This window comes from Microtus pennsylvanicus, chromosome 8, assembly GCF_037038515.1.
Source record: "Microtus pennsylvanicus isolate mMicPen1 chromosome 8, mMicPen1.hap1, whole genome shotgun sequence".
NCBI classification, from domain to species: Eukaryota; Metazoa; Chordata; class Mammalia; order Rodentia; family Cricetidae; genus Microtus; species Microtus pennsylvanicus.
The window spans coordinates 54,332,802-54,355,078 of NC_134586.1; the positions used below are offsets into that span (position 1 = coordinate 54,332,802).

Here is a 22,277-nt window from a genome sequence, read left to right on the forward strand (position 1 = left end):
TCTCCTGCCTAGACCACCACAGGGACTGGCAATTCTCCCTCTGTTCCAGAAGACCTTAGAATGTGCACTGTTAAACAGAAAAGAGCAGGTGTGGTGGTACATGCCTGGATCCCAGCCCTCAGGGGGCTGAGAAAGGAGTTCTTTAAGTTCCAGTCCAGCCTGGGCTACATAGTGAGGCCTTGTCATTTGCAAGCAAATGAGGGTGCTGTTTCATAGCTCGGTGATAGAATGCTTGCTTAGCATGCTCAAGGCCCTGGGTTCTATCCCCAGCACCACAAAAAACAAAATGAAAACAGAAAACTATGTGTACTCTAGTATCATCTGAAATGCTAACCTTATGTAAATAAAGGCGCCAGTGTTTGAAAGTTTAAGAAAAGTGTACAACCAGTGAAACTGAGTTGGAGGAAATCTCAACTTATATTTTATTTTTGCAAATCTAAACCTGCCCTTCTGTGACTACCTGTTTCAGCAGTTGAATTATCTTAGTGTTGTGGGGCCCATGGAGGGTGGTGGACAGGTGACCATGGTGACCCTGGTGATGTGTGCTGTCTCTGCAGGCTGCTCTGGAGTCCCGACGGAAGCTCGAGGAAAGACAGAGTGGTTTGGCATCTCGTGCAGCCAATGGGGAAGTGAGGTCTCTCCGAGGCATCCCTGCCCCCTTGCGAAAAGCTGAGGGCTGGCTCCCACTGTCAGAAGGTCAGGGACAGAGTGAAGACCCTGACCCTCTCCTCCAACAGATCTATAACATTACATCCTTCATCAGGCAGGCCAAGGCTGCAGGCCGCACAGATGAGGTGCGCACACTTCAGGAAAACCTGCGGCAGCTGCAGGATGAGTACGACCAGCAGCAGACTGAGAAGGCCATAGAGCTGTCCCGGAGGCAGGCTGAGGAGGAGGAGCTGCAGCGGGAGCAGCTCCAGATGCTCCGCAAACGGGAGCTGGAACGAGAGCAAGAGCAGTTCCTGGCAGCATCCGTGCACCCACGGACTCGTGCTCTAGACCTCCGAGAAGTCGTCCCCTTCCAGCTGGAGCCCAGCCGAGCGCCTCACAGTGATCTTGCCTATGCCTTAGATCAGGACTCCTCCCCGGTTCTGGGCAGCGCTGCTCCCGGGACCCTTTCACCTGGCTGCACTTTAGCACCCATACGCTTGTGGTCTGGACCCCCAGCGCTTAGCCAGAGCACCGTACCACAGCAAAGTAAAAAGACCTCTCTCAACCCGTTTGATGAAGAAGACCTCTCCAGCCCTGCAGAGGATGCTGCCAGCCCTGCTGCTACAGAGACTTTCCTGAGCCCCTCAGCTGCTGTCACCAGAGAATACAATCCTTTTGAGGAAGATGCCGAGGAAGAGGAGGCGGCAGAGTTGGGGGCAGGCAATCCCTTCACTGACCCAAACAGTCCAGCACCCAACCCCTTTGATGAGGATGACCATCCCAGGCCTGCCAGCCCACCTGCCCCTGGCAATCCTTTTGAAGAGTGCCCCTGCACCAACCCCTTCGAGGTGGACAGTGACAGTGGCACGGAGGCCGAGGAGCACATCGAAGAGGAGCTGCTCCTGCAGCAGATTGACAACATCAAGGCTTATATTTTTGATGCCAAGCAGTGCGGTCGAATGGACGAGGTTGAGGTGCTGACTGAGAACCTTCGGGAGCTGAAGTGTACCCTGGCTAAGCAGAAGGGGGGCCCTAACTGACGGCAGTGGGCCAGTACCGGGCAAAGTCTTGGGCAGCGGGGTACCGAGGGGGAGGAGGAGATGGGTGGGCATCTAGTGATGCCAACAGTGAGGTGGGGAGCAGTAGTCTCTTGTTGCTGTGCACTGTGAGGCATTTCCACTACAGTTGAACAAAAACAGGAAACAAATCAGCACTCGCTTGCTGGTTTTTCTGTATTATTTTTTTAACAAACCTTTCCTTTTTTAGGGAACTTTACCATTTTATTTCCAAGATACAGCTCAGTGCAGCTCTGTTGGGCCAAGGTAGAAAGGGCTCCTGGACACCTCTTGGTCTCTTTTCTGCTGACTGTTCTTGGTCATGATGCAGTATTATAGGTCAGCCCTTGGTGGGCCCCTTCCTGTAGCCAAGACAGGTAGGGGCTCTGGCAGAAGTCTGTCCCAGTCTGGCTGCTCCCTTTCACCACCTTCTTGCTGGGGCTGTCTCCTGGACACTTAGGGAGAAGCTGCTATGAAGGGAGGTCTGGACTCAAGGCGACCAGTGCCTCTTTGTGGATGGTGGGGATGTTATGAGTATTGCCCCCTCCCAGTTAAAGGAAGGAAAGTTTCCAAGTGCAGGGGTGTCAGTGTGAGCTTGATTATGAGATAGGCTTTTTGGTGGATGTTATGGTTTGGAGAAGTTTCTACCTGAACAGTTGTCTGTCCATGGAAACTTCTTTCCAGGGCTTTGGCAGAATGGCCAAAGGTTATATTGAAGGGCCTGTGGTGTGATTTGGGAATCTGACCAGAAAGCTTTTGTGGAGTATTGGTATCAGATGGAATTCTGAGTCAGCTCCCCAGTCAGCCTTCTTCACTGTGGTTCATCCTGACCTGGGAAACTGGGCAGGTGTTTTCTTACTGCTTTGAGTACTGAGAAACAGAAATATTTGATGCACAGCCTCTGATCATTCCACAGTCCTGAAGTACTTGAACTCTGATAGGGACAGAAAGGGAAGTTACGTAGCTTAGTGCTTAGTTTACAGGAACAGAGGGGTTGACAGATGCCTGTAAGATCCTGGTGTGCTCAGCTTTGCATACTCTCTCCAGTGATGCTCTTTAGTTAATGGACAGTAACTGACCACTAGTCCCTTTCTGCCTTAGCCAAGGCTTCTGTTGGTGATTGGCACATGAGCTGAAATTCTTCCGTCACATTCTGGTGAAAATCCATCTTGGCGGTAAGAGTGGCATCTGGGTGCAAAGGACTTTGTTTTGGCAGCTGTTCATTAGTTTAGTACCTGTTGGGGCTTTGGGTAGGAAGTCCTGTTTGGGGATGTAGGAAGGGCTGAAGGGAGGGTAATGGAGGACCCTTTGGGTTCTGTCAACAGCACGTGTTTACTGGCCTGTGAGTGTATTGCCAGCTCTGTTGGTGTCACCGGCTGTTCTGAGAGGTGGGCAACCTGGACCCATGTTTCCTGGGGCAGGCCTCTCCTCTTCTTAAGGCCCAGGCTCTAGATGCTGTTGCCCTAGGGTTCTAGGCATGTCCAGGATATCCACCCTGCTTGGACTGCCTTGTCTGATCAAAGAGGAGGCAGCTCAACACAGAGTGAAGCTGAATACTGGTTCCCACCACTACTTTTCCTGACATAGATCAGGTTCAGACTGGTATGGCTGTAGACATTGCTTTTCTTATGAGACAGGGCTTCTTAATTAGCTGGTGACTCACTAAATGAAACCTTCCCTGAAACTCACCTCCAGGTAGCAGTCTGTGACTGAGAGCATGGAGAAAAACTAATGCTTTTAACAACTATTTTTAAATCTCAACTCACTGAATAGTAAACCAAGTAAACTCAGATGCCAGAGGTTTCACTGAGTTTCTCTTTGAATTCCTCTTTGGCCATATCTGTAAGTCAGACATGACAGGGGAGACTTGTCTACCCTTTGACTCTATCACTTTCTAGAATTTATGTAGGTCAAGGTTGGTTTGCAGAGGGGGATTGCCTGTGAGCGTAACTACACAGGATGCCTCATGCGAACCCTTCATGATTTCAGAGGTGCTTCAGTGACAGAGCATGTCCTTGAGAGGGAGTTGGCACACCCCCTAGACGGAGGTCAGTTTCATCTGCGGAAGGGCTTCTGACTTTGCCCCTCCTAACACACTAAGGAACTGGAGCCCCACTCACTGCACTTACTGCTCATCATGTCTTTGTTGTCAGATGCTAAAATGTCTTTCTAAGTCATCATGAGCCATGTGGCATAGCTAGGTCATTCGATTTGAATTGAGAATTTGGTCTCGGTACTAGGCCAACTAGAGGAACGTGATGTGTTGGTAATCATGGTGACTGTCAGCTTGATGGCCATTGATGTGCATGCACTACACTGGGGCCTTGAATCGGGCTTTTATTAAAAATAAAATAACATGTATATGAGTCTTTTATTAAAGAAATGACATTTTGTTGCTGAGTGTATATGTGCTTAAAACATCCCTCCAACCCCCTTGGTAGTGTGTGTATGTGTGTGTGTGCATGCACACGTGTTCATTTGTGCACATGGAGGCCAGAGGACAACCTTGGGTAATCAGCCTTAGGAAAGTCATCTACCTTCTTTTTTTTGTTTTTGTTTTTCAAGACAGAGTTTCTCTGTAGCTTTGGAGCCTGTCCTGAAACTCGCTCTGTAGACCAGGCTGGCCTTGAACTCACAGAAATCTGTCTGCCTCTGCCTCCCAAGTGCTGGGATTAAAGGTGTGTGCCACCACTGCCTGGTCTCCATCTGCCTTTTTTTTTGCCTTTTTTTTTATTCACTCTTTTTTTTAAATTTATTTATTTATTAAGGATTTCTGCCTCCTCCCCGCAACCGCTTCCCATTTCCCTTCCATCTGCCTTCTTTTAGGCAAAGTTTCTCATCCTAAAACTGTCCAGTTAGGCTAGACTGGCTAGTCAGCGAGGCCCAAAGGTCCTCTTGTCTTCCCCTCCCCAACGCTGGGATTACAAATGCATGTCACCATGTTCAACACTTTTGTGGGTTCTGAGGATCAAACTCAAATCCTGTGTTGCAAAGTAAGCACTAATAGAGCTATTTTACCCAAACACAGCCCAGAGCCCTGTCTAGTCCTATCATCCCCTTCCCTACAGAAACTGAAGGGTTCTGGCAATCGTGAAGCTGGCCTTGCTCCTAGAAGCTTTGTCTGTGTCTGCTTCTAGCATCCTGAGGACCCTTTACAGTCCTATCCCCACTTCCAGAAACAGGCTCAGAGAGGTGGGGAACCTGGGATTTCCACTGGAAGGCACTCACACACATGTCACACACAGCTCTGCCAGCAGGCCTTTGTGTTACTTGACAAAGGACAGGTTGGAAACTCATGATTCACTTTGCCATCAGTACCAAGGCAGGTTAGGTTGGCTCAGGAATGGTGGAAGGGGGCTCTACTACTATGCTGACCAAAAGAGCAGATGAACAATCTAGAAAGAGGTTGGGTACGACTAAGGTTTCTACAATGATTTCACCTTGTCCTAGAGGCTGAGGAGGGGTTTTGTATCCAGTGCTCACTGGGGCCAGAGCTCAATATGATTGGTGGTCATCTCATTGAATCTCCCCAGCTAACAAGTGAAGGAAGTGCTAACACAACTTGCTCAGTGCTGTCCTGGGACCTTCCCCAGGTCTGATATGGGAACCCAAGGCATTTGTGTGGGACACTGGGTTTTCCTGCGGATGCAGTGCTATCTGTGACTGCAGCCTCCTCAGGAGCCGAGCAGAATGTTTAGTCACCTCCGAATTTTAGGATAGCACTTTTGATTTTAGCTGAAACCTCTTTTGGAAGTTGTCACTCTTCTTAGAAGCAGCAGCTGGACAGAATGAAAACCAGTAACCTTTTTTGGAACTATTAGGGGACTGATTTGCAGGGGTTAATTTCCCCCCAACATCTGGAGTGGTGAGCCCAGAGTCAGCCAAGATCTGATGGCTGCAGCAGAAGCCATGGCTGGTAGGAATGCCAGCTTTTTGATTCATTGTTTCAGGACTGTGATTGAGGATAGGGCCTTGCACATACAGACATGTGTTCTGCTGCTGAGCTATGTTCCTAGCTCTTTATTTTTCAGGCAAGATCTTACAGAGTTCCCTGAACTGACTTTGAATTCACTTTGTAGCCCATGCAGGCCTTAAACTTAGGATCCTCTGCCTCTGTCTTCAGAGTTGCAGAGATCACAGGTCTGCGCGACCAAGCCTGGTAGAAGCCTTGACAAGTCCCGGAGGCGGACTGCCCACCAGGGGAAGCCTTGCTTCCTGAAGAGACTGTTTCTATTGGTTCTAATGGTGAAGCGCTGAGACAGCTCCTCATATAGTTGTGGCAGAAGAAGGGAAAGTTCATTGTAACCAGAGCATCCTAGCAAAGGTTTCTGCAAGTGTAGAAACTTCACCAAACTTACTCATTTGGGGCAAACATAATACCCTCACCCCAGTCACCTGCAACCTTCTTTGTCTGAATAAATAAACATGTGAAGACCATGGCTTGAGAATCTTAAATCACAGAACACGTGCCTCTGTACCTCATATTCCCCCAGGGATACAGGATAGACAGGATCATGGCAACAAGAGACTGCAGAGGAGCAGCCCGGAACTCCAAGCTCTGGACACTACAGCAAACAGTCTTCACACTAGAGACTTAGACTACTCCCCACATAGCCAATGTTTCACCAGCATCTTAAAAACTGAGCAAGCTGCATAATTCCATCCACATCGGAATTACCAGGAAATTGAACTGCAAGTTGTGCCTTACAGAGACAGTTCCAAGTGAACAGCATATAAGAACAGTTGGATAGCCGGTGGTTCTTTGCGCCTGCTGCACTCTTGCAGTGAGCTCAAGAAGCTTACTTTTTCCCTCTTTCCAGACAGGCTCTTACTATGTAGTCCTGGCTGGAGCTTAGTAGTGATGCACCTACACACATGCAGGCAAAACATTCAAATCTAAAACAAAACAAAAACAGTGGGGAGCTGGCTCAGTGGATAAGAATGCTTGCTATACAGACACGAGGGTCTGGCAGGCAGTGGTGGCGCACGCCTTTAATCCCAGCACTTGGGAGGCAGAGGCAGGCGGGTCTCTGTGAGTACAAAGTCAGCCTGATCTATGAAGCTAGAGCTGTTACACAGAGAGATCCTGTCTCAAAAAAACAAAAACAAACCCACGAGGGCCTGAGTTTGGATCCTAGCACCTATGTAAAAGTCTTTGAGGTCATTTGTGCCTGTAAACCCAGGAGTGAGGATTATAGTCCTGATTCCTGGAACTTCTGGCCACCAACCTAGCAACCTAGCTCCAGGATCAGTGAAAGACCTTGTCTCAAGGAAACAGGCAGAAATAGAACTGGATACTTGTCTTCCTCCCGCCTCCATGTGTGCATAGGACACCCCCCCCAGAGCAGTTGAATAATGTGAGCAGAAGTAAAAACACTAAGTATGGAAAGAAAGTACTAGAAATAAAGGATTAACAAATGGGACATGCTGTAATATGCTTATCAGTAGAAAGTTCATCTATAAAGCTGGGGAGTCAGGGCTGGAGAGATGGCTCAGAGGTTAAGAGCACTGGCTGATCTTCCAGAGGTCCTGAGTTCAATTCCCAGTAACCATATGGCAGCTCACAACCATCCATAATTTGATCCAGCTCCCTCTTCTGGCATTGAGACTGAACACTGTGTAATAATAAATAAATATTTTTAAAAAAAAGCTGGGGAAGTCAGTGGAAATGTAAAAAGCAAAGTTTAAACTGGGCTGGGAGTGGGGTTGGGGCAGGAACTTAGAGTTTGAATTAAAACATAAAACTCATGCCTGTAATTCCAGCACTTGGGAGTCTGCAGAGACAGGAGGATCAGGACTTCTGTCTCAACCGAAACCAAAAACTGAATGATAACCTGGAAGCCAAATAGCCAGGATGCTCAGAGAACACAAAGCAGGACAAATACTAAAATTATACGCTGAAGCTGGGCGTGGCGGCGCATGCCTTTAATCCCAGCACTCGGGAGGCAGAGGCAGGCGGATCTCTGTGAGTTCAAGACCAGTCTGGTCTACAAGAGCTAGTTCCAGAAAAGGCTCCAAAGCCACAGAGAAACCCTGTCTTGAAAAACCAAAAAAAAAAAATTATACTCTGCATATCTCAAACTTCATAAGCTAAGCACAAAGGAAAAATCTTGGAAAGTCTGAAGAAAAACCTATTTCACCTATAAACAATGATAAAAATTACAGTATGAGGGACTGGAAAAATGGCTCAGCAGTTAAGAGCACTGCTGCTCTTGGAGAGGACCAGGATTCAGTTTCCAGCTGCTCATAACCAGCTGTAACGCCAGTTTCACGCCCCCTTCTGGCCTTTGTGGGCACTGCATGCACGTAATGCATAAAACACAGGCAAGACGCCAAGATAAAAATAAATCTTTTCTACAAGAGCTAGTTTCAGGACAGACTCCAAAGCTACAGAGAAACCCCGTCTCGAAAAAACAAAAAGAAAAAAATCTTTAAAACGTTACAGCGCAGAGTGACATTGGTTGTTGACTCCTAGAGTGCAGTATCTGTCATATCTTCTGAGCAGAGTCCTTCATAGCCAACCCGGACGCGACAGAGCAAGTCACGTTCTTTCCTCCTTTGCAAATCAGTTTTTATGACTCAGTAGGACTTCTCAGTCGAGCTTCATTTCAGAACTGGAGATCTTGGGAGAGGACACTTGGTTTCTACAAGGACAAACCGACCAGTTGACTTCCAGAGCGGGAACAGTTGCAAAGGGTCGGGACTACGAGTCCCAGGCTGCCTTGCGGCTGCGCGGCCCGCCGGGAGGCGCCTCCCGAGATTCCCCGCGTCAGGGAGACCCGCGGGCCCGCGGCTCAAGAAGCTGGAGACGCCGCCGCCATGCCGATGAAGGGCCGCTTCCCTATCCGCCGCACGCTGCAGTACTTGAACCGCGGGGACGTGGTGTTCAAGGAGTCGGTGAAGGTCATGACTGTGAACTACAACACGCACGGGGAGCTGGGCGAAGGCGCCAGGTCAGTGTGGGTCCCACCCGGCGGGGTTCGGGGAAAAGTTGACGGGGTGGAGGCCATCCCGACAGGTTCCGATAGAAATCCGAGCGCCACTCCACCCTAGGGATGAGTAGCGGCTCCGGGGCTGGCAGCTCGTACGACACGAACCAGACGACACGAGCCGCTGTGTGGCGTGGGAAACTTTGGCGTTGGGAGCGGAGTTAAGTTTCCGCACCTGTGCACACCATGGCTTGCTGCAGCTTAGGACAGCGGCCGACTGAAAGGTTTCTTTGACCCGTTAGCATCCCTGAGCGCTGCCTTGGATCCTTCAGCACTTACTGATCTTTTATTGGGCTCCCGAAACGGCAGGTTCCAACAGTTTGGGAGAAACTAGCCCATGGCTGTAGACAGAAACGGGGTTATGGGACTAATCAGGATGAGAAAAGAGTAATTCCTGATCGGCCTTGACTCCTAACCATTTTTTGGTCAAGTGACCCCCCAGGAACTAGGAACTGCTAGCCTGGGATCTGTTGAGGTGAGGACCTTCTGGAAGACTGTGTGTCGGTGGACTCTGCTTTCTTTTCAGGGATTCATGCTCTTAAGAGGAAGCTCTCAGGCTGCAGAGCGTGATCATTTGAGTGACAGGCCTGTGTGGTAGAAGCCCAGAGCAGGAACAGCTGAGGCCTCTTCCTAACTAGTTGTGTGACCTTGCAGCCGTTTGCTCAACTTCTGGAAAACCTTTTTGAGTTGTAGCACCACAAAGTCAGTGTCTTGCGGGTGTGTGTGTGTGTGTGTGTGTGTGTGTGTGTAGGGGGTGATCATAGAGTACATGGCAGAGTGCAGTAGGTACTGACCTTCGGCCTTTGATTCACAGTAAGAACTATTCTAAGATTCTTAGTGCTAGATTGTTTCTAGTATTTGATTATGCTCTGGTTTGTTTGCACAAGGCTCTGTGGTGTTGGGACATCACTCTGCTTTGGGATAGGAAGGAGCAGAGACCCGCCGAGGGGTACGTTCTGCCTTTGAGCTTTTGGAGGGTGTGCTTTGGGAGTCTTCAGGGCTATGTTTCTTCCCCAGAAGCAGGACTTGGAGCGTTTCAAGTTTGTTGATGTAATTACTTAGAGAGCTGTGTGTGTGTGTGTGTGTGTGTGTGTGTGTGTGTGTGTGTGTGTACGTACGCCAGCGTTCAACCAAAGGTCGTGTTTCTAAGGAACTGGAAAACTTAAGTTTGTTTTTTCTTTTTGAAATAGGAGCTCTTCCTTGGGCTTCATGGATTCAGGTAGGCTGGTCAGCAAGCCCTGGAGAAGTTTCTGGTCTACATCCCTCCCTCCTAGTGCTGAGATTACAAGTGCCACCACGACTGGCCTTCTTTTTCTAGATTTATTCTCATCTCTGTGGGTGTGTTGTGTGCCTCTGTGAACTTAGTCACACTGTGTGTGTGTGTGTAAGTGTACATGCGTGTGGTGTGTGGGAGTGTGTGCAGGTGCCTTCTGAGGCCATAGGGTGTTGAATCCCGTGGAATTGGAGTCACAGCTGGTTGTGAGGTGCCTGATATAGGTGGGTACTGGGAACTGAACTAAGATCCACTGGAAGAACAGTAAATATCCCCTTTCTTTCTTTCTTTCTCTCTTTCTTTCTCTCTTTCTTTCTTTCTTTCTTTCTTCTATTGGTTTTTCGAGACAGTATTTTTCTATGTGATAGATCTAGCTGTCCTGAAACTAACTGTATAGACCAGGCTGGTCTCGAATCCACAGAGATCCACCTGCCTCTGCCTCCTGAGTGCTGGGATTAAAGGTGTGCATTACCACCACCTGGCTCAGTAAGCACTCTTAACTGCTGGGCCATTTCTCCAGTCCCAAATAAAATCTTTAAGTTTTAGCTGAAACAGAGTCTCACTGTGTGTCCTTAACTGGCCTGGAAATCTTGTATAGACCAGGCTAGCCTCCAGCTCATGAGCGATCTTCTTGCCTCTCTCTGCTTTCTGACTACAGAGTTTAAAGGTGTATACCAACACACCTCACTGGCTTTTAAAAAATTTATATGTGAGTGTTTTGCCTTCTTGTATGTATGTGCACCACATGCATGCCTAGTGCCCACAAAAGTCAGAAGAGGGAATCAGATCTCTGGAATTGTGGGCTACCACATGGGTGCTGGGAACTGAACCCAGGTCTTCTGCAAGAGCAACAAGTGCTCTTAACCACTGAGCCATCTCTATAGTCCCCTAGTTTTTAGTTAGTTTTTGTGTGGGTTCTGGGGTTCAAACTCTGGTCTTCATGCTTGTGCAGCAAGCACTTTACTGACTGAGGCATCTCCTTAGCACCCTTTAAATGTTTTAGATTGAACACTGCTTGCAGACTTGCCCTGCCGGAAGAGGAATGTAGCCACTGCCCACGCCTGCATCCTTTTCAGCCTGCCTTCCCTAGGTTTCTTCTGAAGTTCAGAGAGAACATGAATACTCTGATAATTTTTTGTTGTTGTTTTTTGTTTTTGTCAAGATAGGGTTTCTCTGTAGCTTTGGAGCCTGTCCTGGAACTCACTCTGTAGACCAGGCTGGCCTCGAACTCACAGAGATCCGCCTGCCTCTGCCTCCCGAGTGCTGGGATTAAAGGCCTGCACCACCACCATCCTGAATTCTCTGATAATTTAAGCACAAGAATATTCATGTTACTGTGACTTTGAGTAAAAGAGAATACTATGACTAATTTTCTGGTTTTAACAAGTCCTTTTGTTTTATTGGAAATAACCATTTCATTTTTGTCACTTTAATTGCAGATTCTGTCCCAGTTGTGGCAGTGATTTAAGTGGTTTCAGGCAGGCTTTCTGTTGAGTCAGTTTTATCCCTGAAATTATTTTTAGATGCCTCAATCTGGACTGATGGTGTAGGAACCTGATGACCAAGAGGGTTGCCCTCTTGGCATAATCACTGAGGCAAAGAGCCATTCCCTGCCCTGGTTCACGTGACTAGAAGTAGAAAGCCAGGATCTATAGCCAGGCAGAATGTCTGAGGCCAAGCTTTTGTTCCATGGATCCAGAGCCTTGTCTATGGGTGGGGGGCAGACTGAGCAGGAATCAGGGATGCCTTTGAGTGAGGGCATTTAACAAGCCTTATTTAAGCGTGTACAGAAATGGAGAAAAGACACCTTGAGGAGAAGCACAGACCCTAGTCTAGGCTGGACAGGTGAGGGAAAGAATGTCTGTTGGAGCCTGAGGACCAAGGGTTCTGTCCAAAGGGGCCTTCAGGCTGGTCATGCCAGGGCCGAGCCAGGAAAAGAAGTAGCTGCCCTTCCTTACCTGGTACTTCCTGTCGGCCCTTTGAATCCAGAAGCCAGACAGCAGGGTAGTCCTTATACAAGGCAGGCTAAGGGTGGTAAGGGCTCAGTATGCAGAGCCAGGAGTGGCCTAGATGTACTCTGTGTTGTGGACAGCTATGTATGCTTTATCACTTTGTGGTTCTGGGATGAAGTCCTGAGCCTTGTGCATGCTGGTGAGGTGCCCTGCTGTATGGAGCTGTGCCAAGTCTCTCCTGGTGCACCATGCTGACCTGAACACTGTAGCCTGCACACCAGTGTTTTCACCTTCTGTTCCATGTTGTTCATTTAGATACAGAGCTATCTAAAAGGGGGATGAAGTTAGTTAGAGTCAGGATGCTTTAAAGCTTCTAGTCATAAACTGGCTGCTAGACAGGTTAAGGCAGTTCACACACACCCTGTCCTACAGCCTCGAGTTACGTCACTTTTACTGACGATGTGCACAATGCCATTTTAGCAGAATTGTCACTTTTTAATGTTTAACGGATTTATTTTTTAATGACTTAGAAAATGTTCATGCTTTTTGTTTGAATGTTGTGTGGCCCAGGCTGGCTGTGGACTCTACCCTCCTGCCTCAGGCACTGCCGAGCTGCTGGGTTCTAGTTGTATCACCACACCCATTCAGCGGATGTTGAATTTTTGTCATTTTTTGCCATGTAAATATTTTAATGTATTCAAAGTTATCTGATTTCAGCCTTCTACAATTAGACGTTTTCTTTCATGTCTGTATTATAAACACCCCTGTGATCCTCAGGTCATTCCTCTACACAGTGCTCTAAGGAGCCTCAGTAACGTGGTCACTAGACACATGGAGATGCAACCCTGTGTGCCCAGGACTCTGGCCTTTGTGCTGGCGAGTCTGAATGCCCTGCAGGGGGCGTTGGTTTGTTTTCCTTAGTGACCAGTCTAGAGTACTGATGTTACAGTGTGCAAGTGCTGGGGACACTGAACTTGGGGACAGTCCTCTGCCTGTTTATGGACGCAGGTCCCTCTTACAATCTGTGGCAAATCCTGGACTTTCTCCATGGAAAAGGTATGCATAGAATTTCAGGGGAAAAAACCCTTACATAGATTTACATAGGTTCATTTTTTTTGAAAGCTGTTACATGGTATGGTGGTTTGAATGAGAATGCCCTCCAAAGACTCATATATATGAATGCTTAGTCACCAAGGAGTGACACGGTTTGTGAAGGATTAGAAGAATTAGGAGGTGTGGCCTTGTTGGAGGAAGTGTGTTGCTGAGAGTAGGCTTTGAGGTTTTAAAAGCCCATGTAAGGCTCAGTGCCTCTACCTGCAACTTAGAGATCAGATGTAAGCCCTCGGCTACTTCTTCAGCACCATGCCTGTCTGCCTACCACCAAACTTCCTTAGATGATAATAATGGAATAACCCTCTGAACTGTAAGCAAGCTCCCAATTAAATGCTTTCTTTTATAGAGGTTTCCTTAGTCATGGTGTCTCTTCACATCAATAGAACAGTAACTAAAACAGAAGTTGGTACCAAGGACTGGTCTTACCATGATGTTTGTTGGAAGAATATGGAAGACTTTGGGACTTTGGACTAGAAACACATTTGAACACTTTTAAGTGAGGCTTACTGAGCTATCCTAGCAGGAATGTGGAAGACAGTGGTGATGAGGGCACTATGAACTGTGGGGGACTAGCTCAAGAGAATTCAGAGGGGAAAATATTAGCAGTTGGCTTAGAGAGCATTGTGATATTTTGACAAAGAGTGTGGCTGCTTTTTGCCCTTGTTCACCCCTCCCCCAAATCTTCCTGAGGTTAACTTGAGATTTGGATTGATGATGTTGGCAGAGATTTCAAGACAGCCTAGTATTGACTGTCAAGTGGTTATGCAGGTTTAAAATGGAAAGACGTAGGGCAAAGAAAAATATAAAATGCACAATTTGAGAAGAGCACTAGGATATGTAATGATGGAGCCATGTCCTGTGCTCAAGGGGATAAAAAACGTTTAAAGAAAGGCCTGATGCTAAATGGAATAAAGGGAGTGTTACCTAGGGGAAAGACACCACCCTCCTAATCTTGTACAGTTCTTATGAAGAGAATGAGCCTGATAGATTTTTCTGTTTAGAAACTATCAGCCAAGCCAGGCAGTGGTGGCACACACCCTTACTCTCATCACTCTGGAGACAGAGAGGCAGAGGCAGGGAGATTTCTTCTTCTGTTTTTTAATCTACTTTTATGCATTGGTGTTTTGCTGCAGGTAAATCTGTGTGAGAGTGTCAGATCTTGTGACAGTTGTCAGCTGCCATGTGGGTGCTAGGATTTGAATCTGGGTCCTTTGGGAAAGCAGTCAGTACTCATAACTACTGAGCCATCTTTCCAGCCCCGGCAGGTGGATTTCTGTGTTCAAGGCCAGTCTTGTGAGTGAATTCTAAGACATTGAGGACTATACAGAGCAACCCTGTCTTGAAAAACCAAAGGGGAGAAAAAAAGAGAAAGAAACTCATCAACCAGTCAAGGTTTATGCAAATATAAGTCTTAGAGGGGGCCAGGTTTCAGCCCAAGCAAGAACAACTTGACAGCTTCAGCCATGTAGTTCTGGATTTAGTCAAGAAGGAATCAAGAAGGGGTTATGGAAGGTTAAGGAAAGGTCAAGAAAGCTGTTGAAGCCAGGCGTTTGGCAGGGCAGTTCCTACATGGTGTTCCTGAGAGCCCATTTTATGAAACTGAAGGTGAAGCCTGGATTGCATTGGAGATGCCAGAATTTGGAATACCTCCCAACGAACTGCTAACAGGGAGTGGAACCAGCCTAAGAGAAAGAACTGTATTGCGGTCAAGAAAGCAGAAAGAAAGGAGCTGGAGTGCTCTGACATTAGACATGGAGGTGCACGTGAGTTCATTTCTAGAAAGCTGTTGCATGGGTTCATTTCTTGCCTTTTGCAGGAAATTTGTGTTTTTCAACATCCCTCAGATCCAGTATAAGAACCCTTGGGTGCAGATCATGCTGTTTAAGAACATGACACCATCACCTTTCCTGCGGTTCTATCTAGGTAAGTGAGAACATGGAAGACCACCTGCCTTTTTCCAGCCCTTTGTGAAGGTAACAGTCGAGCTATCTAAACAGCACTATGACCCTTAACTTCCCTCTCCAGGTACCCAGTGGCTTCTGAGATCTGGACCCAGCTCTCCCACCTGTCTTCTCTAGCTTATCTTCTGTTCTCTGCCTGTCATGTGGGCCAATCTACCCACATTTCCTTTGCTGCTCTTTGCTGATGTCTTCACTCTCTGTCCATGAGCTTAAAGAATTCCTTTGCTGGGGTGTGTGTCCATAGCTCCAGTGGTAGAGTGTGCACTATACTGCAAAACCTCAAAACCAAATATTCTCTAAGCCTGGATTTGGCCCTCAGGCACCTAGTGCCCCTCAGTGCTGACCACAGTCTCCTTTCTGGTCCCACTGGGTGTCTTATTGAGACCCTGCTTGCTTGTCCTAATGCCAGGCACCAGCAGCCCATTACTGGTTCATGAGTAATGAGTAGAAAGTACCATAGGAAGAAGGACCATTATACATCTGTGCACATAAGGGGTGTTGCTAAGGGTTAGCTTGGAGCCAGGTGCTGGGCAGTCAAATGCCCAAAGTCCATGGGCAAACGCTTTGATGCACGCGTGCATGGGTGTGTGTGTGTGTGTGTGTGTGTGAAGGTGCTCTGTGTATGGGGGAGACAGAATATAAAGGAAACCAGAGAGATGGTCAACTAGTCCTGTGGTGAAGGAAGTGTTCTTAGGGCCTCGATGAGATTTCTGAGCAAATGTTGCAGATTGGAGTCACAGCCAGCCCTGGAGAAATGAAGCCACTGCATGACATAGGATGAGTCTGTAGTGAGAGCCAGATATATGCTCCTTTCTACATGGGCAGTAGCTGAGGACTTGTTGTTTGAGATAGGAATGTGTAGCACAGACTGGCCTCAAACTTTTGAGTCCTCCTGGCTGAGACTTTCAAGTGCTGGGGTTAGTTATGGCCACTATATACCTGCCTGCTTTGCCTCTGAATTTCATATGGCTAAGAATCTATTGGGAGCATTTCTTTTCATTTCTGGATAATAGAGTCAGTGGGGTAAAGAACCCGTCCCTGGCTAGGAACTGTACTAGGATATGAACCTGCCCTCAAAACTCTGCCCATGACATAGCAAGGCTATCTGCTTGTGCTGGTAGTCCCTGTGCCTTGTGGGAAAGACTGACTATACCATAGGGCTGTATCTTGGTCCCTAGGAACCATAGCCCAAATGCAAGGAGGGCTGGGAGAAGCCTGGTACATTTTCTTTTGCAAAAACCTTTTACATACATTGTTTTCAAATCATCTAAGGCTAAACCCAGGGTCTTTCAAGTGCTAAGTGTGTGCCCTACCACACAGCCACATCCCATCCACTTTATCCTTTTAGAGACAGGGTCTCGTTATATTGCCAGGCTGACCTCAAACTCCTTGGCTCCTGCTTCAGCTTTCTGAGTGCTAGGACTCCCAGCCTGGAGGACCCCAGCTTCTCTTGATTTGTTGCAGCTGAGCATCTTCCACTATGTTAGTCTCTCAACCCACCTATTGATGAGCTCTGCATGAGCTTTTAAGTGCTGAGACCTTGATAAAGATTTGTGCAGGGAAAGTGGCAGGACCTACACCTGTGTGAAAAGAGCAGTAGAGGTGGTGAACACAGCATTGAGAGGCTTACTCACTCCAGAGAAATGCTTTGGTTCTATAGTGGGCATGAGCAGCCACAGAGAACAGATCACAACGTGTGGGCTCAGGAGAACAAGGTTGAAAGGACCGCATGTACAGAGCATTTTTTTGTTGTATAACAACAACAACAAAAAAAAAAAAAGAGTAGAAGGTCATGTGACCAGATAGCAAGCTGGTGACTTGTCTCTCCTCTTCACACAATCACTGCTGCCTTCCTGGGACTCACCTTCATGGCCTCATCCAATCCTGGTCACCTCCTAGAAGTACCCCCTGCAGATGCCATCAGGAATTTCCAACACAACTTTTTTTTTTTTTTTTTTTTTTGGTTTTTTCGAGACAGGGTTTCTCTGTGGTTTTGGAGCCTGTCCTGGAACTAGCTCTGTAGACCAGGCTGGTCTCGAACTCACAGAAATCCGCCTGCCTCTGCCTCCCGAGTGCTGGGATTAAAGGCGTGCGTGGCCCGGCCTCCAACACAATTTTTGAGGTCATATTCCGTTGAGCACATCTGCAAAGTCCCTTTTTGTTCCAGCAGCGTCTTTTAGGAGCCACTGTAGACTGTCTTCTCACTGTTCTGTGTGTAGTGTCTGGGTATAGTTCTGTTTGAGGCAGTAGGTATATGGCAACTTTCAAATCTGTGGCCTCTTAACTCCCAACCCCCATGTGGGGGTGTGAAGATTTTAATTTGTGTCAGTGCTAGATCATCCACTTTTCTTCTGGTTTAGTGGGTCTGTGGCCTATCCATGATGCCTTTGCTTACCCCAAAGCCCCTTTCATTTTTCTTAGAGGCGTATAATTATGTTTTATGTCCCTGTGGTACTTTAGATTTTTAAGTTTGTTATGTGGGTTTGCTTGCATGAGTTTATATGCACCAGATGCATGCAAGAGCCAACAAAGGCAAGATCTTCTAAAACAGGTTAACATGTGTTTTGAGTTTCTAAGTGGATGCTGGGGATCAAAGCTGGGTCCTCTGCAAGAGCACTAAGTGTTAAGCTATCTTCCCAGCCTGAGATATATTTATTGAAATGCGTATAATTTGTGTGTGTGGGTACAAGTGCCTTTGTGCACACATGGAGGCCAGAAGAAGGTTTTGGATGTCTTCCTCTATTACTCTACTTTAAGGTAGGGTCTCTCCGTGAACTTCAGGATTGTGTTTTTGGGTAGGCTGGAAGTCACCAAGCCCCAGCAATCCTTGTTTGTGCCCCTGCTTTGAACTAGGATTATAGGTGTAGCGTGACCCAACCGCTTGTTTCGTGGGTGCTGGGATCTTAACTCTGGTCCTCATGATTGATTGTTCAGCAAACACTCTTAACCATTGAGCCCTCTCCACCCTGCCTGTGATACACTTTTCAAGTTCTTTCCTGTGTACTAAAGTCAGGATGGAAGTTGAGTTTTGGTTTTTGCACTGAGGATACCCAGCTGTTGAACACTGCTGTACTTTTTCTCACTGGATTTCCTTAGTATCTTTGTTCAAAATCAGCCACCATGATGGGGAACAACAGTGTGATCTATGTGCTGTGGCAAAAGACTAAGTGCTGATACCTGCTTCAATCTGGTAGACTGGAAATTTCCAAAAGAGGTAACTTTCAGAACATTGAAGTGCTAGCCAGGAATGGGGATAGTGACTGTGGTAAGTAGGTACAGGGTGTATTTGTATTATTAAAATCACTGAGTTATGTGCTTTGGTTTGAAATAGTCCAATGTATGCTTTTTTAAAGATTTATATCTGTATGTATGTGTACTACATGAATGCATGGTACCTGGGAGGTAAGAAGACAGCATTGGATCATCTGCAACTGAAGTTACAGGTGGTTGTTAGCCATTATATGGGTGTTGGGAAGGGAAGTGCCCTTAACCATTGAGCCATCTTGCCAGACCCCAATTCATGTTTTACCATACACAGAAGCTACTTTATTACTTAATTCCTGAATTCTTTCACCAAATTGGGTACTAATTTTATCTCTATTTCCCCGTCTTCCCTCCCCAAGTTACTTTGTTATTCTTTTTTTCTTTTTTTAAATGTCCAGGGGCTAGCCTTAAATTTGTGGTGCTCCTGCCTTGCCCTGCTGAGTGCTGGGATTATATAAACTTGAAGATGTTTGCCAATTTCTAGAAGAAGGCTAGCTATGGTTTTGCTTTTAGTATTTTCAAATTTTCATTTTCTTGTGGTTTGGTGGTAGTCAGTTTTTGTATTTGCACCTTATCCCCTTGACATTATTTCTGGTAATTTTATAGATTGCTTAGGATATTTTACTTATAGTAACATTCATATGCAAACAAAGCATGGCACCGCTTCACTAATCTTGGCAGTTTTCTTGTCTCGGTTCATTTTTCTAGGCAGTACTAGTGTTGTGCATTTCCACAAATAGTGTCTCTATCTGCTGTCGAGCCTCTTCACTAGTGTCCGCTCTTTTGTAATATTGTATTTTTTTAATGACTAATGTTGACTGCTTTTTCATGTGCTTGTCATTAGCTATTTTGTTTTTATTTAATTTAAAAAATGGGCAAAATATCTAATTTAGTCAGGTTATCTTCCTTAGTTGTGAATTCAGATATATGTGCTTTTTCGCAGTCCCTGGCTTACAGTGCCTTCTATAACACAAAGTAAGGAATTTCAAATTCAAGTTACTGATGGACTTTATGGATCACACTTTAGATATTATGCCTGAAAAAAAAAATTGCTCCTTGGTTAAAGGTCATGAAGATTTTCTCCTGTGGTGTTTTTGTTTGTTTGCTATGCTGGGGGCTGCACCCAGTGCCTATATATGCAGGGCAAACATGGTCTGGTGAACTACATTCTTTTATAAATTTTGTAAAATGTTTTAGCACGGGCCAACTAAATGACTTAGCACTTGAAAACAGACTACACAGCCTTTCTGGTCCATTTTTTTTTCTTTCATCTGTATGTGAGTACCCAGTTCTAGTGTTGGATGAAAAAAAACATAAGTTGGAATTTTCTTGCCATCTTTGTTGGAAACAGTTGCCATTAGAAGGGTTTATTTGGTGTTGGGCTTGGTTTTGTCCCATTTGGTGGTATGCCTATTGTTGGGCTTGTCTCTGTTTTGGTTACAGTAACCTTTAGCTATAGAACACTTGGGAAGCAGACACCCCCTTATCTTATTTTTAGCTCTTAGGGTCTTGGAAGGCTGGCCTTGAGCTGTACCTCTAGTTTTCCTATTTTCTTTAATTTCAAAATTGTAGTTTTTCATTTCCATATGAATTGTAGACTCATTTTGTTAAGTTTCCATAAAAACTGTATTGTAGAGATAGGCAGATTTCTGAGTTAGAGGCTAGCGTAGTCTCCATAGAGAGTTTTAGGACAGCCAGGGCTACACAGAGAAACCCTGTCTAGAAACAAACAAAAATTGCATTGTTATAGGGATGGGACTACAGTGATCTATAGAGAAATTTGTCTGCTCGTGTTTCTTAAAAATGGAAAGTGGGAGAGTATCATCATCAGTCATGCAAAAACTATTGGAGTGATGGCTTAGCAATTAAAGGTCCTCTTCTAGAGGACTTGAGTCAGATGCCTCGCAGTTGCCTGTAACTCCAGCTCCTGGGGGTCTGGTAACTCTCTTCTTGACTCCTCAAGTACCTGTACTTTCGTGCACGAATGCACATATATACATAATTTAAATTAAAAAATACTGAATTCTACTACTAAAAGAAAATTGAAGTCTAAGCTGGTCTTGATATGTTAATCATCCTACCTCATGAGGCTACAGGTGTATTACACCTGGCAGCCCCAACCTGTTGAGACTGAAAAGTATGCCTGAATCAGCAATCCTCCCTTTGTGCCTCTTGTTTACAGATTCTGGGGAGCAGGTGCTGGTAGACGTGGAGACCAAGAGTAATAAAGAGATCATGGAGCACATAAAGAAAATTTTGGGCAAGAAAGAGTGAGTTACTGGGTTGACCTGACAGGAGCAAGCCTTATCCCCAAAAATGTGAGGGTGAAGGGAATGTGCAGAGATGGGGTGGAGAAAGTTCTTTAGCTCCAGTTAGTAACAAGACCTTGGGTGGCAGGACCAATTTAGACCTGGTCTTTCTGATCAGCAGATGTAAACAATTCACCAAATCTTTTGTCTACTCCCTTACTGTAACAAGGGTGGTCCCTACTTTGACATGCATGCAGCTAAAGGGAAGCTTAGAGCCTGTTCCCAGATTTCCTTTTTACTCCTTGAATGAGGAAGGACAGGAAGGAAGGAAGGAAGTGAAAGCAAGAAAGTCTCTGGAGACCCAGGCTCCTTTGCCTGGTCCCTGTGGAATGCTCCAGTTGGATGTTTTCCAGTGCCTTTTCCCTCACATGGAAGAGGCTGCCTGTTGTCTGGAGCCCCCTGGTCATGTTTTGTTACTGTGTATGTTCCTTGGCAGGGAGACCCTCAGGGAGGAGGAGCTGGAGAAACAGCAGCGATCTCATCCAGCCAACTTTGGCCCCCGGAAGTACTGCTTGAGGGAGTGCATGTGTGAAGTGGAAGGTCAGGTGCCCTGCCCTGGCCTGGTGCCCTTACCCAAGGAGATGACAGGGAAGTACAAAGCTACTCTGAAAGCCAGCACTTAGGTCTGGGCAAGGTCATTTGTGATGGACTGATGGAACTCTGAAATGGAAAGGCCTGCTTGAACAACCATTTAAAGGACATGGGGAGAAGGCCAAAGTTGCCAGCTGCCGAACAGATGTCAATAAAAGATTGTCTTCTTGTACATGGTAAGTCTGGTCCTGCTGGTACAAAGACAATCTGTGACAAAAAGCTTTGGGCTGAGGGTGCAAGGCAGTCTGTGAGTAACATGTCCCCTGGTTGTTGCATTTAATCTTCTTCCAGTCCCCACTCTGGGAGCTGTTGAGGGCTACTTTATCTGGTGACCCTGTAGCTGGTAGAATAGATGTTCTTCCATGTAGATTCTTTTGTACGTAACAGTCCAAAGAAAGCAGGTGGGCAGTGTTCTAAAGCCCAGTAATCTTTGCTTCCTGGGAAGTCCATGCCTGTGGGTGGAGGGGGCAGTGGCACTCCGTTGGCTGTAGCAAGGGATCTTTCTGGGCTTGATAGTGAAGATGCCACTTGGTGATAACTTGGAGCCCATTTGACTTGATTTTCAGCCCTTGCTTACTAGGCTGAAAGAGACTGTGTGTGACTTCTTAGTAGTTATTTTCCCTAGTTATCATTACCTCCATCATTTGTGGGCAGCAACCTTCCAGGGTCACCTTAATATTTACCACAGACCCGCTGACATCTGACCATATGAGTTAATGGGGCATAGCAAAAGCAATAGTTGTTTAAAAAAAATGCCCAAGGCCCTTTAGTTACAACAGAGCAGAGCTACTGGCATGCTTAGATTTACAGAATTGTGCCTTTCATTCTCTGCTCTGGTTCTGGTTTTGTACCTGTGCTCAGGGAATGGGTGCTTGTGGCTCTAATGTATAAGGGACAAGAGTGCTTGATTTCAGTCCCAATCCTGGCACCTGCCAAAGTTGTGACAGGGCTACAGGAACAACATACGGGCAGCTGATAACTTCTACAGAACCACTGTTACTGATGGCTTGGACTTCTGTGAGCAGCAGATGCATGCGTGAGAAAATCAGTGGCACTGGGAGAAATAATCTCTTTAAATCTGTGTTGTTGTTTTTTTAAATTTAGGAATGATAGATTTTA

At 46.4% G+C, this 22,277-nt stretch overlaps 2 protein-coding genes across 3 annotated transcripts in view; both read left to right on the plus strand.

Annotated features, from left to right (window-relative positions):
- The window catches only part of Rbsn (rabenosyn, RAB effector), a 28,086-nt gene extending 21,943 nt beyond the window's left edge, over positions 1–6,143 (plus strand). The window contains exon 12 of one of the 2 annotated variants that reach the window (XM_075983451.1): positions 558–6,143. In XM_075983451.1, coding sequence (XP_075839566.1) covers positions 558–1,691 — 1,134 coding nt within the window. In that variant the 3' untranslated portion in view covers positions 1,692–6,143. The remainder of the gene's footprint in view (positions 1–557) is intronic. The other variant, XM_075983453.1, reaches the window with a different exon arrangement.
- Positions 6,144–8,460: 2,317 nt separating this feature from the next.
- Positions 8,461–21,330, plus strand: Mrps25 (mitochondrial ribosomal protein S25). Its single transcript, XM_075983458.1, has 4 exons — positions 8,461–8,659; positions 14,850–14,956; positions 20,441–20,528; positions 21,004–21,330. Exons 1-4 carry the CDS (start codon positions 8,526–8,528, stop codon positions 21,188–21,190), a joined length of 516 nt encoding a protein of 171 aa, XP_075839573.1. The 5' UTR covers positions 8,461–8,525; the 3' UTR covers positions 21,191–21,330.
- Positions 21,331–22,277: the final 947 nt, after the last annotated feature.

What these genes read in the sequence shown, in the direction of transcription:
- Mrps25 (XM_075983458.1), top strand. Translation starts at nt 8,526, where the DNA reads ATGCCGATGAAGGGCCGCTTCCCTATCCGCCGCACGCTGCAGTACTTG. An exon ending in GAGCTGGGCGAAGGCGCCAG is followed by an intron (nt 8,660 to 14,849) that starts GTCAGTGTGGGT and finishes TGCCTTTTGCAG; the next exon opens with GAAATTTGTGTTTTTCAACA. An exon ending in TTTCCTGCGGTTCTATCTAG is followed by an intron (nt 14,957 to 20,440) that starts GTAAGTGAGAAC and finishes TCTTGTTTACAG; the next exon opens with ATTCTGGGGAGCAGGTGCTG.